The sequence below is a fragment of the Cibotium barometz genome, chromosome 21, assembly GCF_041138505.1.
Source record: "Cibotium barometz isolate CiBa-2024 chromosome 21, ASM4113850v1, whole genome shotgun sequence".
NCBI classification, from domain to species: Eukaryota; Viridiplantae; Streptophyta; class Polypodiopsida; order Cyatheales; family Cibotiaceae; genus Cibotium; species Cibotium barometz.
In genome coordinates, this window is record NC_141066.1 from 17,126,661 (window position 1) to 17,141,717 (window position 15,057).

General features: G+C 37.5%; 1 protein-coding gene across 1 annotated transcript; it reads left to right on the forward strand.

Annotated features, from left to right (window-relative positions):
- Window positions 1-2,573: 2,573 nt before the first annotated feature.
- On the forward strand, window positions 2,574-3,652 carry LOC147626911 (uncharacterized). The gene has a single exon (XM_086815464.1). It carries the CDS (start codon window positions 2,621-2,623, stop codon window positions 3,638-3,640), a length of 1,020 nt encoding a protein of 339 aa, XP_086671590.1. The 5' UTR covers window positions 2,574-2,620; the 3' UTR covers window positions 3,641-3,652.
- The last annotated feature ends 11,405 nt before the right edge of the window (window positions 3,653-15,057 follow it).

Here is a 15,057-nt window from a genome sequence, read left to right on the forward strand (position 1 = left end):
GGTTTTACCACTATAAGAATGTAGAAAAAAAATGTTGGGATTTTCTTCATATTTGTGCTATACCATCTATAGATACTTGTTTTTTCAATCTATAGAAATACTTGTTTTTGCCTTTCTTGAAATATGTTGTGATACACTACTTTTTAATTTTTTTAATACACCAGCCTGAAAAGAAAAGGACTCGGCAGTGAGCTGCCCTTGCCCTTTGCCTGCCCCTTAGCCCCTTGAGATGCACCATTTCTATGAGATTCCCCATCTCCCACACCAGGAAAGAGAGCACGATATTATTGATATTTTGACACTGGAGTGCTAACTTCACGTTGTCTTTCCAAGTTATGCTTTTCTCATGGTGATCCTCGTCTGAGATCAGGGGGGACTACCGATGACATGTGTACTTGCATATGTAAGGTTCTGGCCACGTTTGCGGGGCAGGGTTAGAAGAAGCACATCTAGCTTTAGCACATATATACCAGCAGCTCATTAGCATGGTGGGAAAGACGACGCCGCGGATATGATAATCCGGTAGCATGTGATACTATTTATCGCGTCATCGTTCCATTCTAGGTTGTGCCTTGTATACCACTGCTTGTTCTCTCCCTCCAACCACATGTTATGACTATGCCACAAGCTCAAGTGGAATGGCAAGACATGGGCTATGCCATCGTGCTGAGCGGACAGCCTTCACCAGACACTCCTCTATCGCTGTCTGAAGAAGGCCTGCAGCCATCTAGTCTCAAGAGTGTTTCCCAATGGAAGCTTTTGCCAGGGAGGGTAGGATTTGAAGCAATAGTAGCATATGTATGAGTGAAATGGCAGCCTGTTGCTCAAGAATGATTGAGGAAAGATGGCGGGATTAGGACAATACGGTTACACATGTTATCCTATATTACGTTGTCTTTCCATTGTTGCTTTAGCCTCCCACACCAACCCGCATCGGTTTCTAGGCAGTTGAATTTCATGTGAAATTCTCTTTTCTCCCAGAGTGGTCTCCATAAATTGCATCTACATATGAATTGTTGTATTCTATCATGTTTCACCATATCTGTATCATGAATCACATGTACATATGATATATAGTGTATATCATTTTCCACCATATCTGTATCCAAAATGAAGCATGTTCTTATATGAAGTCATATTTGATTGTTTTTTTATTGATAGGATTAGCTTAGATAGCTAGAACAAAGAAAACAACGAGGGTTTAGACAAAGTCCAGGGTTGGCAGAGAAAGAAGCAAGTGAAAGCTCATTGTCAAAGCAAAAGTTGAAAAAGAGAATCAATCAGCATTTGATTGCCCTAAGAGAGATAAGGAAAGCTCAGAAAAATGTTGAGTTACTCATACCCAAGCTTACCTTCATAAGAGTTGTGAGAGAAAGATTTGTGATGAATGGAAGCTTGGGATGAGATGGGCTGGCAATGCAATATGTGCCCTTCAAGAAGTTGCAGAAGATTTTGTTATAGATTTTTTGATTGATAGTTACATTTGTTCTACCCATGCGCATAGGGTCACTCTTATGACAAAGACATACACACTTGTAGGCTAAGAGTTTAACTTTAAACCAAGCATGCATGAACCGAGCAGCGATAGAAACCGAGCATGCAAAGACCGAGCGGAGCAATAAAAAAGAGCAACACGAAGAGAAGTGATAGAATTCAACCACTATAGAACCAAAATCACATCTCTTATCTATTCTAATTATTTATTGAAAACTCTCAAACCTTACAACACCATGACTTGAAGCAACAAAAAAACACTCCATACATGCTCAAATTTGATAATTAAACCATATGATAGAGATTAAAAGACCCGAGGTTATCAAATTTTTCAAACCAACCCATACAATACTCATAGTCTTAGCATAATAGTCATTGTCTTAACACAACACCAAAAGCTCAATACACTTCACACCCTCTCTTCTCCACACTCATCATCTACAAAACAACATCCCACTCTTCTCCCTTTATTGGTTTTTGTCTTGATTTTATCATAGGAGGCATCCTTGCTCATCTCCCTTGCAACTTCCTCCCCATAACGGTTTTTTTTTTTCTGACATTGGCTACGCCGCACGCTGATGAACTCACGGATCCATCATCCATGATGGTACTTAGCAAGTTACGACTAGGCTACTAGCTACCTAGCTATTACGGCAGCATGTACAGTGCCATGGCCAGCTCAAGTCTGTGCTGATCAATATGGAATAATGCATGGGCCGACGGTCAACCGTTAAACTTCATCGTGGGGGTACAACGCGGCGGCCCGCCGCCCACTCGGATGAAGTCTTCCTTCAAGGAACAAGAGTCGCAGTAGTACCAGCAGTTAAGTCCCATCGTGCATTCGTGAATCGTGCTCGTCCCCTCGATGGACACACTTCTGCCCACACAATACAACGCGTTTGCGCACACACACACACACTACCCCTTCGTGGCTAGCTGTAAACAGAATTGATCGTCATCGGACTCGAAAAAATGGAAGTCAACACCAAGCAGACTATTCAAACGCTAACCAATGTAGGATAAGCCAGCCTAGATCATCCGCGAGCAGCTGCCTTTTGTATATAAAGGGTGGTCCATTGAGCGTTTTGCATTGCAGTGGTTGGTTCTTCCCTCTCCAGTTCTCAGCATGGGGACTTCTTACAATATGGGGGTTTCAATCTTCCTCCTTGTTCTCGCTTCCATCCTCTCGCCTTCTCTGGCCAGCTACTCCCCCTCTCCTCCCTACGCTCCCCCTCATAATAAACATGAGGAATACCCACCCCACCACGAGCAGAAGCCCCCAGTTCATCACTACAAGTCACCACCCCACCATAAGCCGCCACCACCCGTCTACACTCCTCCCAAATCCCCGTCTTACCACAAGCCTCCAGTATCCACTCCACCTAAATCCCCACCTTATCACAAGCCTCCCCCCTACAACAAGCCCCCGAAATCCCCTCCTTATCACAAGCCTCCCCCCTACACCAAGCCCCCCCAATCCCCACCGTACCACAAGCCCCCACCATACCATAAGCCTCCCCCCTACAGCAAGCCCCCAAAATCCCCTCCTTATCACAAGCCTCCCCCCTACAACAAGCCCCCAAAGTCCCCACAGTACCATAAGCCTCCCCCTTACCACAAGCCACCACCCGTCTACACTCCACTAAAGTCTCCACCATACCATAAGCCACCACCCGTCTACACTCCACCTTACCACAAGCCACCACCCGTCTACAAGCCCCCTCCAGTTTACACTCCACCAAAATCACCCCCATACCACAAGCCACCACCCGCCTACACTCCACCAAAGTCTCCACCTTACCACAAGCCACCTCTAGTCTACACTCCCCATAAGTCTCCACCTTACCATGAACCATCGCCCATCTACAATTCCCCTTCTCCCACCCACAAGCCACCAATCTATAGTCCCCCTCCCCTTGTCTACACTTCTCCACCTTACCACGAGCCATCACCTGTGTACAGTCCCCCACCCCCCATGTACAATGCCCCCCCTTACCATAAGCCATCTCCCGTCTACAGTCCCCCTCCCCCTGTCTACAGCTGTACTCCCCCACCTTACCATGAGCCATCGCCCGTCTACAGTCCCCCTCCCTCGGTCTATAGTCCCCCCAAATCCCCCCCATACCACAAGCCCCCTCCTTACTAACTCCCCCCCCCCCCCCCCCCCAAAAAAAAAAAAAACCAAGACATACCCAACCCCTTCTCATTACTAGCTTGGCTATAACAAGGAGAACCTGGTCCTTATTAACCAGTCTCGAGATGGTCCGCTATAATCAATAACTATCTATAGGTGAAATTAGCTTGTGGAAGAATGAATGTTCTTTGTAATAATTTTTGGTAATTTTGTTATGTTCTTTGTACTAGATTTTGGTTACTAAGCAATGCAGTGTTTCTGTGTATAGACTTGGTCAGTAAGCAATGCAGCTCTCTCTCTCTCTCCCTCCCCAGCTCTCTCTCTCCCATTACTCTATGCCTAGAAACCTAACATACCCACAAGGAACTCTGGGTCATTCCCTATATATATAGTGAACTTCACTATATTTAGGAAATTTTAAGAGTTTTCTTGATTATGTAGAGAGAGTTTTTTTATTATATATAACTAGATATTCTTATTGCCCATTTACTCAATCCTCTATATCTAGGAAATATGGGCTACTATCTAGGTAATCCAATTTCCTACATAATAAATATAGGCCAATATTTATAAGGTAACTCAATTTCCTATATAGAGAATATGGGCAATATCTAAGGTAATCCATTTTCTTATCTAGGTAATTCGATTTCCTATATAGGAAATGTGGGCGAATATCTAGGTAATTCAATTTCCTATATGGGAAATATGGGCTAATATCTAGGTAAATCAATTTCCTATAGAGAGAATAAATAGGAAATATGGGCTATTATCTAGGTAATTCAATTTCCTATGTACAGAATAGATTGAGTATGTGGAGAATTGAACCACAAATGATTAATTAGTTAATTTCTAGGTAATTCAATTTCCTATATAGAGAATGGATTGCCTATGTAGAGAATAGAACCATAAATGATTAATTAGTTTTGTTAAAAAAATAAATTTATTATCAAACTTTTATACTTAATATTTATGCATCAATATTATTACAAACTAAAATACTTAATTCTCTCTCTCTCTCTCTCTCTCTCTCTCTCTCTCTCTCTCTCTCTCTCTCTCACACACACACACACACACAAACTCAATATAACATATGTTAGAATGTACATATATGCTCTCATCTTATACCAAAAAGTAAGAGTGATTTTATCAATCATAGTGTGACTATATGTTAGGCTTATGCTAAGTTTAAATATATATAGATAGATCAAAAGATTTGTGTTGATATTGCCAAATGATGGGAAAGAAAGTTTTGTTGGTAGCTCCTTGATTATTGTGAATGTTAAATGTGGCTAAGTTTTAAAAGGAAAGCAAGTGTTTCACAAGTTTGGAGTCCAAAACAATAATCAAATGAACCTCTAAGCATGGGAATGGTGAGAAAAAGTAACTCTTTTGATAGAAGCTATCTACATAGCTTTCAAAGGTCAGTTTAAAGATGCATGTAGATTATTTTAAAGGGTTTATGTTGTACGGAAAGTGGTCTCTTTGAGTTTATAAATTCTATGGAATCCCTTTCTCTAATGATTAGCTAAAATTGTATGCAAGGCTTGAGAGTCATAAAGCAAATCAACTAAGCACAATATTTAAAAACCTTGAGTTGCATACTAAGATTAATGAGAATCCAAGTTGTTCTTGCACATTCCTAGTGCTTGCTCATTTTTTGAGGCTCCAATGTTATCTTATGAGCTTAATAAGATATTTAATAAGCTTTCAAAGATTTTACAAGGTCTTTTAAGAATAAGTATTTCCAAGAGTTTACAAGACCTTGTGAGTTCCAATGGGATACTAAGAGATCACGTGTTTAGCACAAGTAGATTGCACAAGTAGATTATAGGAACTCTTAAAAGAATTTGTATAACCTTATGATATATAATAGGATCCTAATAGTGATTCATTTAGCATTGTTTAAGGGACGTTTCAAGTATATTTTCAAAAAGTAAATCTGTAAACAAGTACTATAATATCAAGAAAGTAGACATGTAGAGAAATATGAAGTGAGCAAAGAAGGTATAAAGAAACTTATCTTTACTTTCCTATTAGAAAGTAGACATGTAGAGACATATCAAGTGAGAAAAGAAGGTATATAGTACACTATCTTTTACTTTGCAGCATATCAAGTGAGGAAAGAAGATATGCAGAACACTATCTTTACTTTATGATTAGAAAAGAAAAAAAAATATGATAAATTATTGTTAAAGAGAGAGGTCTATAAGGTTGGAGTAAGACGAGTGGAAGGAACATGTAAGTTTGTGACAAACTATTGTTAAAGAGAAAGGTTTAGAAGGTTGGAGTAAGATGATTTTATGATAAATTTTTGTTAAAAAGAGACCTCTAGAAGGTTGGAGTAAGGTGAGTTGAAGAAACATGTAAGTTTGTGACTTGTTAAAAAACAAAATAGAGGTCTCAAGGTCTAACATGATGATATTTATCTTGCAATCAAATTCATTGGACATTAGGTAGTATCAAACATTAGAGTGTGTGTATGTGGATGAGAGGGAGAGTTTATAGTTTGGGCTGGTGTGAACATACAAATTTAGTTAATGTTGGTTCCAGCAACCTATGAAGCTTCCCAAGGAGATTGATACATCTATAAAGTTTGATAATGTAACATAGGAAATTATATGTTTGGTTGTACTACACATACACATGTGGGATGAGGGACTAAGCACATGATATGGGGCATAGGACTTGGGTTTATGGGCAGCCCATGTGTGAAAGATCCTAGGAGTAAGTCACTATATAAGTCACTTATGGGATAGTTTGTATACTCTGTTTTGATATCTTTTGACACATGACCATTTTGGTTATCTCCTTGCCTAGAGAAAGCTTCCATGGTAACCTACACCCATGTTGTCACTCCACGCCTTGAGTGGCCAATTTTCTTGCAATGGTATCAGAGCCCATGCCTTTGATCCAATTTTTTTGATTTGTTTTGCATTTTCTTGATACATGTTCTTGATTTTCTTGATCAAGAAGATGGGTATGGTGACTTCAAAAGGTAGAATTGCTTTGTCTTTATTTAATCCTAAGCTTTTGGGACCATACGTTTGATGGGGATCATATGTTTTTGCGGGAGTCACTCAAAAATTTAAAAAAGAAAGACCAAAATTGGGGGAGATTCACTAATCTTGATTAGTGTTAATACAAAAACATTTTTCGCCTCTTGTTCTTTCTTGCTTGATCTTTGAGAGCCTTGATGAATTGATCATTTGATTAGATCTTGCCAAAATTTTGGGAGGTAATTAGGCAATCCATTGAAAACTTATTGAGCCGGATTATGGAGGAAAGTTCGTGCAAATATCCCATGCAAATACTATTGTGTTTTTGCACATTTTTATAGCCATTTCCACATTTGTGGCAAGTGAAGTTCCTTCCTCCTACTCTGCCTCTTCCTTGTCCTCATCCTCGAGAGAATCCTCCTCGGGTGAAGAATGCTTTTTCTTCTCTAGCTATTGAGTCCAGCCATTTCTTCTCTTTGACCTTGGTCTCTTGCTCTAGTAGAGTTCCTTCTATCTCATGAAGCTTCAATTCAGGTACATTCTTTAAGGTTGCTACAATGTTTTCATATTACAATGCCTTCTAGCTCCACCTTTAAATAGGTGAGCTAGTGGACCGTAAGTCCATTCACACACACACCCTTCTCCTCCCCTTTTACATAACCTTAGTCTCTTAATACCTTCCCTTTTACATAACCTTAGTCTCTTAATACCTCCCCTCAATACCAACTATGAAAAAAATTGAAATAGGGTGGTAATATTGGACATAGGATGCCTTTATAACCTTAGGCATACAAGGTTGGGAATATAGGTGTGGTTACATTGAGATTTAAAACAATTTCTCAGTGGAGTTAGAGGCTGATACAAAGTTAGCCTTTGACTCTTTGTTAGGAAATTTAGAAGTGACATGTCCCATTTGTTTACATTTGTTACATTTCATTTTGTTGGGATATTTGATCCAACAAACAATGACCCACCTTTTTGCAATGGACAGGTCTTACTTTGATCACTTGATGTGACAAAGCTTCTTTGATATTCGATGAAGTTGTTGCATTTGAAGATTCAGCTCCTCCCTTTGGCCTCTTTTCTTCATCAAGACAAGATTGAATGACTCCTTCAAGGGTGGGATTAGGTATGTTCTTCAGGGTGGTGACTAAGGTGGGGTACACCTTCTTGCCTGCTTTTAGCAAAATAGCCACTGCATCATCTTCATCCATTCTCGCATTTACTGATGCAAGTTGAGCCACCATAAGGCCCTTCAAGTAAGAGATAAAGGCTCCAATGCCGTCTCCCTCTTTGAGCTCCAAGCTGAAAATTTTAATTTTAAGTGAGATCTTGGAATTCTTACCATGAGCTCCATAGAGCTTGTCAAGCTCATCCCATTTCTCCTTTGCAGTCGGAAGCTGGTCCACACGGTGAATAAGAGCCTCATCAAGATGGAGCATGATGATGGCTTGTGCCCTCTCATCATCTTCAATATCTTCAGCCTTAGTTCGATCAATGACCTTAGTGCCGGAGATGAATGGCCAAAAACCTTTGGACATCATCTTGTACTTGACAAGGACTTGCCAAGTGTGGAAGCCCTCTCCCGAGAACTTCTTAATTTGGGTGTTTTCCTTTGACATTGGGTACTGAAGGAAGGTTACAAGAGAGTAATTGGCTGATTTATGAAGAAGAAAACAGAACATTTGTGATGTTTTGGCTTAAGTAGAAAGAGAAAGGCTTATGAGAGTGCAACAACCCTTAATCAAGCCAAGGATGTTGCATAAAAAAGGAGATTAAAATGGTGCAGCTTATGGTTTAGCACTTAGGGTTTGTGCCCAACCACAAATAATGATGGAGAGAGCTTCATTAGTGTCAAGGAACACTTTCTTTGGTGATTAAGATCACCATTAGTGTTTAGCAACACTATTAGTGCTTTTTAAGAGCACATTTTTAGCATCTAATGATACTTGTGTTGGTGATTAGATTCACCATTAGTGTTCAAGAACACACTTAGTATTTAGAAACACTCTTAAGTAGCTCCCCTTTACTAGATTAGTAGCATTATTAGTGTTAATCAACACTATTAGTATTTATGAACACTATTATCACAAGCTTGAGCAAGCTTCCATGGAGAAAAAAAATTGCAGCCCTGGTCTTTTTGCCTCCCACGAGCGTTTTACACGTCCATTGCAGCTAAGATTCTGGCTGTAAAGTCGTGAGGCTTAGGGCTTCAAAAGCCCTAAGCTAATGAAGCTTACACTGCAGCACAGACGGCGTATGTGTGTACGACATCCAGACTTGATGAAAAATGCGCCTGCCTGCTAATAGCACAATGCCGGGTTGTACAGCGCGAATGTCGCGCGGCTGTGAGTAGCTAGGCTGATGCGCCTTGGGCTAGGGATGATATCTCTAGAAGAAATCAGAGGTTGAAACGCCTTCTACAGTCCTCCCCACGTCCTCCACTGACGGCTGGTGCAGAATAGCTATGGAGGTTGAGAAGATAAAGCTTCAAAATGGAGAACTTCCACCACACAACCAAGCTCAAGATACCATGTTGAGAAAAACGTGGTTGAACAAGATATGTGGAGGAGAGAGACTCACAAAATACAAGAAAATATCTTGCTTATTAAGTTGCTCAAAATACAACTAGGCCCCTTACTCCATACAATGCCTTCTAGCTCCACGTTTAAATAGGTGAGCTAGTGGACCATAAGTCCATTCACACACACACCCTTCTCCTCCCCTTTTACATAACCTTAGTCTCTTAATAACCATATCCTTATTGGCCATCCTCCACGACATATGGTCACATGTCCAAATCATGGAAGACTCCAAATATTCGGTTACAAGCATAGCTCTCCTTAAATTTGGTCACAATCTGATGAGACATGTCCAAATCTTTGAGAGGAAGGTTCTTAAGTCTATGGAGGCCCAAAGATTTGGTCATGTGACCAATATTTAAGAGGTATGTTATCAAATCTATGGGGTGTGTGTGTTTGTGTGTATTGTTAATTAGGGTTTCAAAAATACAAATGCGGGTCTAATATATACAATACACAAGCACACATATATAAATATTGTGTGTGCATGTGTGTGTATGTGTGTGTGTATGTATGTGTTTTATTAGATCCATGCTTGTATTTTTCAAACCCTTATTAACTAATACTAATCTAATCTAAATCAAATAGTTTAAAAAAATAAATTTATAAAAACTTTATACGTGTGTGTGTTTTTTATATTAGACCTAGGCTGTATTTTACATATCCTAATAAACTATATATAGAATCCTATAGCTAATTAGGGTTTGTAAAAAGGTTTTCTTTACACACACACACACACACACACACACACACAAAGATTATAAATATATATATATATATATAACAAAAATTGTTAAAAAAAGAAAAGCTAATGTTTATAACTAAAACCTAACCTACCCCTAACTAAAACCAAAACTAGACCTAACCTACCCTGTAGTAGTGTGTGTGCGCACATACGTGTGTATATGTGTGTTTTATATATTAGACCTAGACCGTATTACACAAACCATAATAAACTATATATATAATCCTATAGTTAATTAAGGTTTGTAAAAAGGTTTTCTTTATATATATATATATATATACACACACATGCCAAATATCATATATAATTAAGGTGTGTGCATGTGTATGTTATATTATACCCATGCTTGTATTAATTGATACTAATCTAATCTAAATCAAATTATTTAATTAAATAAATATATAAAAAACATTATATATGTGTGTGTGTGTGTTTTTTAAAAAAAACCTAGGTTGTATTTTATAAACCCTAATAAATTATATGTAAAATTATACAATTAACACACAAATATTATATATATATATATATAAGGTTCATATAAAGAAAAGCTATGAGGTCATATATATATATATATATATATATATATATATATATATATATATAGAGAGAGAGAGAGAGAGAGAGAGAGAGAGAGAAAATATATATATATATATATATATATAGAGAGAGAGAGAGAGAGAGAGAAAATCTATAAGGTTTATATATCTACATTTAGTTTAACTAAATCTAAACCTAAACTAACTAAGGATAGGTGCCTAAACATAATCCTAGCACGGAGATAAGGAAAGCGCATCAGAGCAGAGGCTATGGATGGTAGAGCCTGGGCAGAGGGCGAGGATGGCAGCACAAGAGGGCGTCGACATCTGCGTGACAAGGGTGGTGGGCGGTGACAAGAGGGCGGAAACATGAGGGAACGAAGGCAGCAACGGTAGAGCGACAGTGTGCACAGGTGATAGGTCACTCTCTCTCTCTCTCTCTCTCACACGTGCGCGCGTGCGCGCGCACACACACACCATACCGGGTCGTACCAAGGCTCTATTCTAAGCCCCAAAATAAAGCTTCTGTGCAATTTCGTTTTCAAAAAACCTAACTAGGGTTTGATAAACTCATTAGGTTATCAGCTTCACCTGTAGATTTACAATCTCAGAAAGTAGGGCGAGATAAGAACAATGCTTACAAGTTTTAGCTATTACTTCTCTCTCTCTCTCCTCTGCAAAACACAAACGCACGTACTTCTCTCGCTCCCTCTCTCGTGGTCGATAAAACACACACACACACACACACACACACACCTCTCTCTCCCTCTCCCTCTCCCTCTCTGCACACATAGCTAATTAGTTGGCTAATTATTTATTTATTTCTAATTAAATGTTAATAATTCTATGTAAATTAATCATAGATTATTAAACAGAGTTTAATCAGAAATTATGTTACTAAATACATATGCAACCTAGAAAGCACATGTAGGCACCTACGTGGTCAAAGGTTCGCCCCTTTCTCCGTCCTACTCTCCACTCTAAGCTTTAAGCGTAGGTAGGCGAGAACTTTCCGTCCTTCTCTCCACTCCAAAGCTTAGGTAGGAAACAATACGATCTTTGAATTTCAAACCAACTTTCCTTTCATCCAAGTATTTGAAATTCAAGATTTGAATGTTGGAGGGAAAATCCAAAATGATAATTTGGAGGTAAATTTGAATTTCATATATATATATATATATATGTAATATGTATGTATGGATGGACACACACACACAAATATATTGAAATAATAATATTTAATATAAATATATGTGAATATCTATACATATACATTGAAATAATTTTGATCACATGCCCAAAATTCTAGTGTCCCACGATTTGGTCACATGACCAAATCTTGGATAGTTCAAACTATTGATCATGTGACCAAATCTTTTACACACACACATACATATACATAATAATACACACACACATGTCCAAAAACACATATACATGTACATAATATTTAATATAAATATATGTAAATAATTTTACATATGCATATAAATAATTATATATATATATATATATATGATCATGTGTTAAAAAATTATGTGTCCATAGATTTGCTCACATGACCAAAATCTTCGATAATTCAAAGTATTGGTCAAGTGACCAAATCTTATATATATATATATACATATATATATACACACACATATACATACATATATAAATAGACACACACACACACACACGCGCGCGCATGACCAAACACACACCTCTATACCCATATATATATATAAACGTATATACATATACATAATAAAATAATAATATATACCAATGTCAAAGAGGAATCCCATAAATAATTAGGAATAAGACTATAAAAAAAGTTATTTGCCAGTAGTATCCTGGTTCCATTTCACCATTTTATATTCGTTACATAACTTAAAAGAAAACCCACTAAATCTACATACTTCTTCTAAATTTTTATGAGCATGAAGTTAGGTGTGTAAAATATGAATTAAAATACACTAATATTTTCCAAACCTTTGAAATTGGTGAATGACTTTCCCATGGTAAGAATACATGAGAACAAAGGTTCTATATAGAATTTGTAAGTGTTATGCTAGGTGGAAATTAACTCCTAGAATCATTCCACACTTCCTTTGAATTAGATAGTTTAGGTGAAGGGTATAAATATGTGATAGGCATATCTATTTGGCATTGTGTTTCTTTGTACACTTTGGTTTATGCATCTTGCATCCGGTGAAATAGAGTTGTTTTTGGGATATGATGTCTTGCATTCATAACTTTAGAGTATTGAATTTGGTTTTCTAAATTTCATCAGCTCCTTGTTCGATTGTTTGAGTGGCACATTTGTAAGATATAGAGAGATTATTTTGAAAACTAATAGCTTAATGGAGATTCATATGCTTTGCGAAATAGAAAAACAAGAGATGAATGGAAGAGAGGGAAATAAGAGATTGTCTACTTGATTAAGACATCTTAGAGAGAGAGAGAGAGAGAGAGAGAGAGAGAGAGAAAGATAATTGAAAAGTGAGAAACCTCTATGTGAGGGAAAGATGAGCTCTGGTATCAATATGCAAGTGTGTGAAATAGTACACGTACAAAGTTCTCAGTATGGAAGAGGCTATAATGACGTGGATCAAGTTTTGGTCATGTGACCAAATCTGTAGAAGAGGTTTCAACGAGGAAGGCCAAATTTTAGTCACATTACCAAATCTAGATGCTCTCCAAGATTGGTTATGTGACCTAAACATATGCAGTCGCATACATGAGCTCTCCAAGTTTTGGTCTTGTGGCCAAAACAATGGGCTCTCCAATATCTCATTTCCCCAACATGACCAAGTCAATAGGGTAAGTTGTAATTAAGAAGATCAAGTTCTCGTCAAATGAACAAATCTATGGAGGGGCCAATAATGATGTAGACCAAGTTTTGGTCATATGACCAAATCTATAGAGGAAGACCAATTTTTGGTCACATTGTGGTTGTATACACGAGCTCTCCAAGTTTTGTCCTCCTATGACCAAAACAATGGGACTCTCCAATGTCTAATAAACAATCCATGAAGTAAAGCAGAAAAACAATGTATGAGTTAGGGGTCTCTATAGAGGAGGCTATAACAAGGGAGCTGAAGTTTTGGTCATGTGACCAAATCTATAGAGGAGGCCTCAATGAGGACGGCCAACTAATGGTCACACTACCTCCAATGGTTTTTTGGTGACCAAATCTATGGAGGAGGCTACAATGACATAGACCAAGTTTTGGTCATGTGACCAAATCTATAGAGGAGGCTACAATGAGGAAGACCAACTTTTGGCCACATTACCAAATCTACGACCTCTCCAAGATTTGGTCATGTGACCTAAACATATGCAGTCATATAAATGACCTCTCTGAGTTTTGTTCTTGGGACCAAAACATCTAGTAAATAACCCATGAAGTAAATGAGAAAAATAATGTATGAGTTGGGGGTCTCTACGAAGGAGGCTATAATGACGTAGACCAAGTTTTGTCACATGACCAAATCTTGGAGAGGTTTCACTGAGGAAGACCAAAATCTATGTATTTTATAGATTTTGTCACATGACCAAATCTTGGATAGTTCAAACTATTGATCATGTGACCAAATCTTTTACACACACACATACATATACATAATAATACACACACACATGTCCAAAAACACATATACATGTACATAATATTTAATATAAATATATGTAAATAATTTTACATATGCATATAAATAATTATATATATATATATATATATGATCATGTGTTAAAAAATTATGTGTCCATAGATTTGCTCACATGACCAAAATCTTCGATAATTCAAAGTATTGGTCAAGTGACCAAATCTTATATATATATATATACATATATATATACACACACATATACATACATATATAAATAGACACACACACACACACACGCGCGCGCATGACCAAACACACACCTCTATACCCATATATATATATAAACGTATATACATATACATAATAAAATAATAATATATACCAATGTCAAAGAGGAATCCCATAAATAATTAGGAATAAGACTATAAAAAAAGTTATTTGCCAGTAGTATCCTGGTTCCATTTCACCATTTTATATTCGTTACATAACTTAAAAGAAAACCCACTAAATCTACATACTTCTTCTAAATTTTTATGAGCATGAAGTTAGGTGTGTAAAATATGAATTAAAATACACTAATATTTTCCAAACCTTTGAAATTGGTGAATGACTTTCCCATGGTAAGAATACATGAGAACAAAGGTTCTATATAGAATTTGTAAGTGTTATGCTAGGTGGAAATTAACTCCTAGAATCATTCCACACTTCCTTTGAATTAGATAGTTTAGGTGAAGGGTATAAATATGTGATAGGCATATCTATTTGGCATTGTGTTTCTTTGTACACTTTGGTTTATGCATCTTGCATCCGGTGAAATAGAGTTGTTTTTGGGATATGATGTCTTGCATTCATAACTTTAGAGTATTGAATTTGGTTTTCTAAATTTCATCAGCTCCTTGTTCGATTGTTTGAGTGGCACATTTGTAAGATATAGAGAGATTATTTTGAAAACTAATAGCTTAATGGAGATTCAT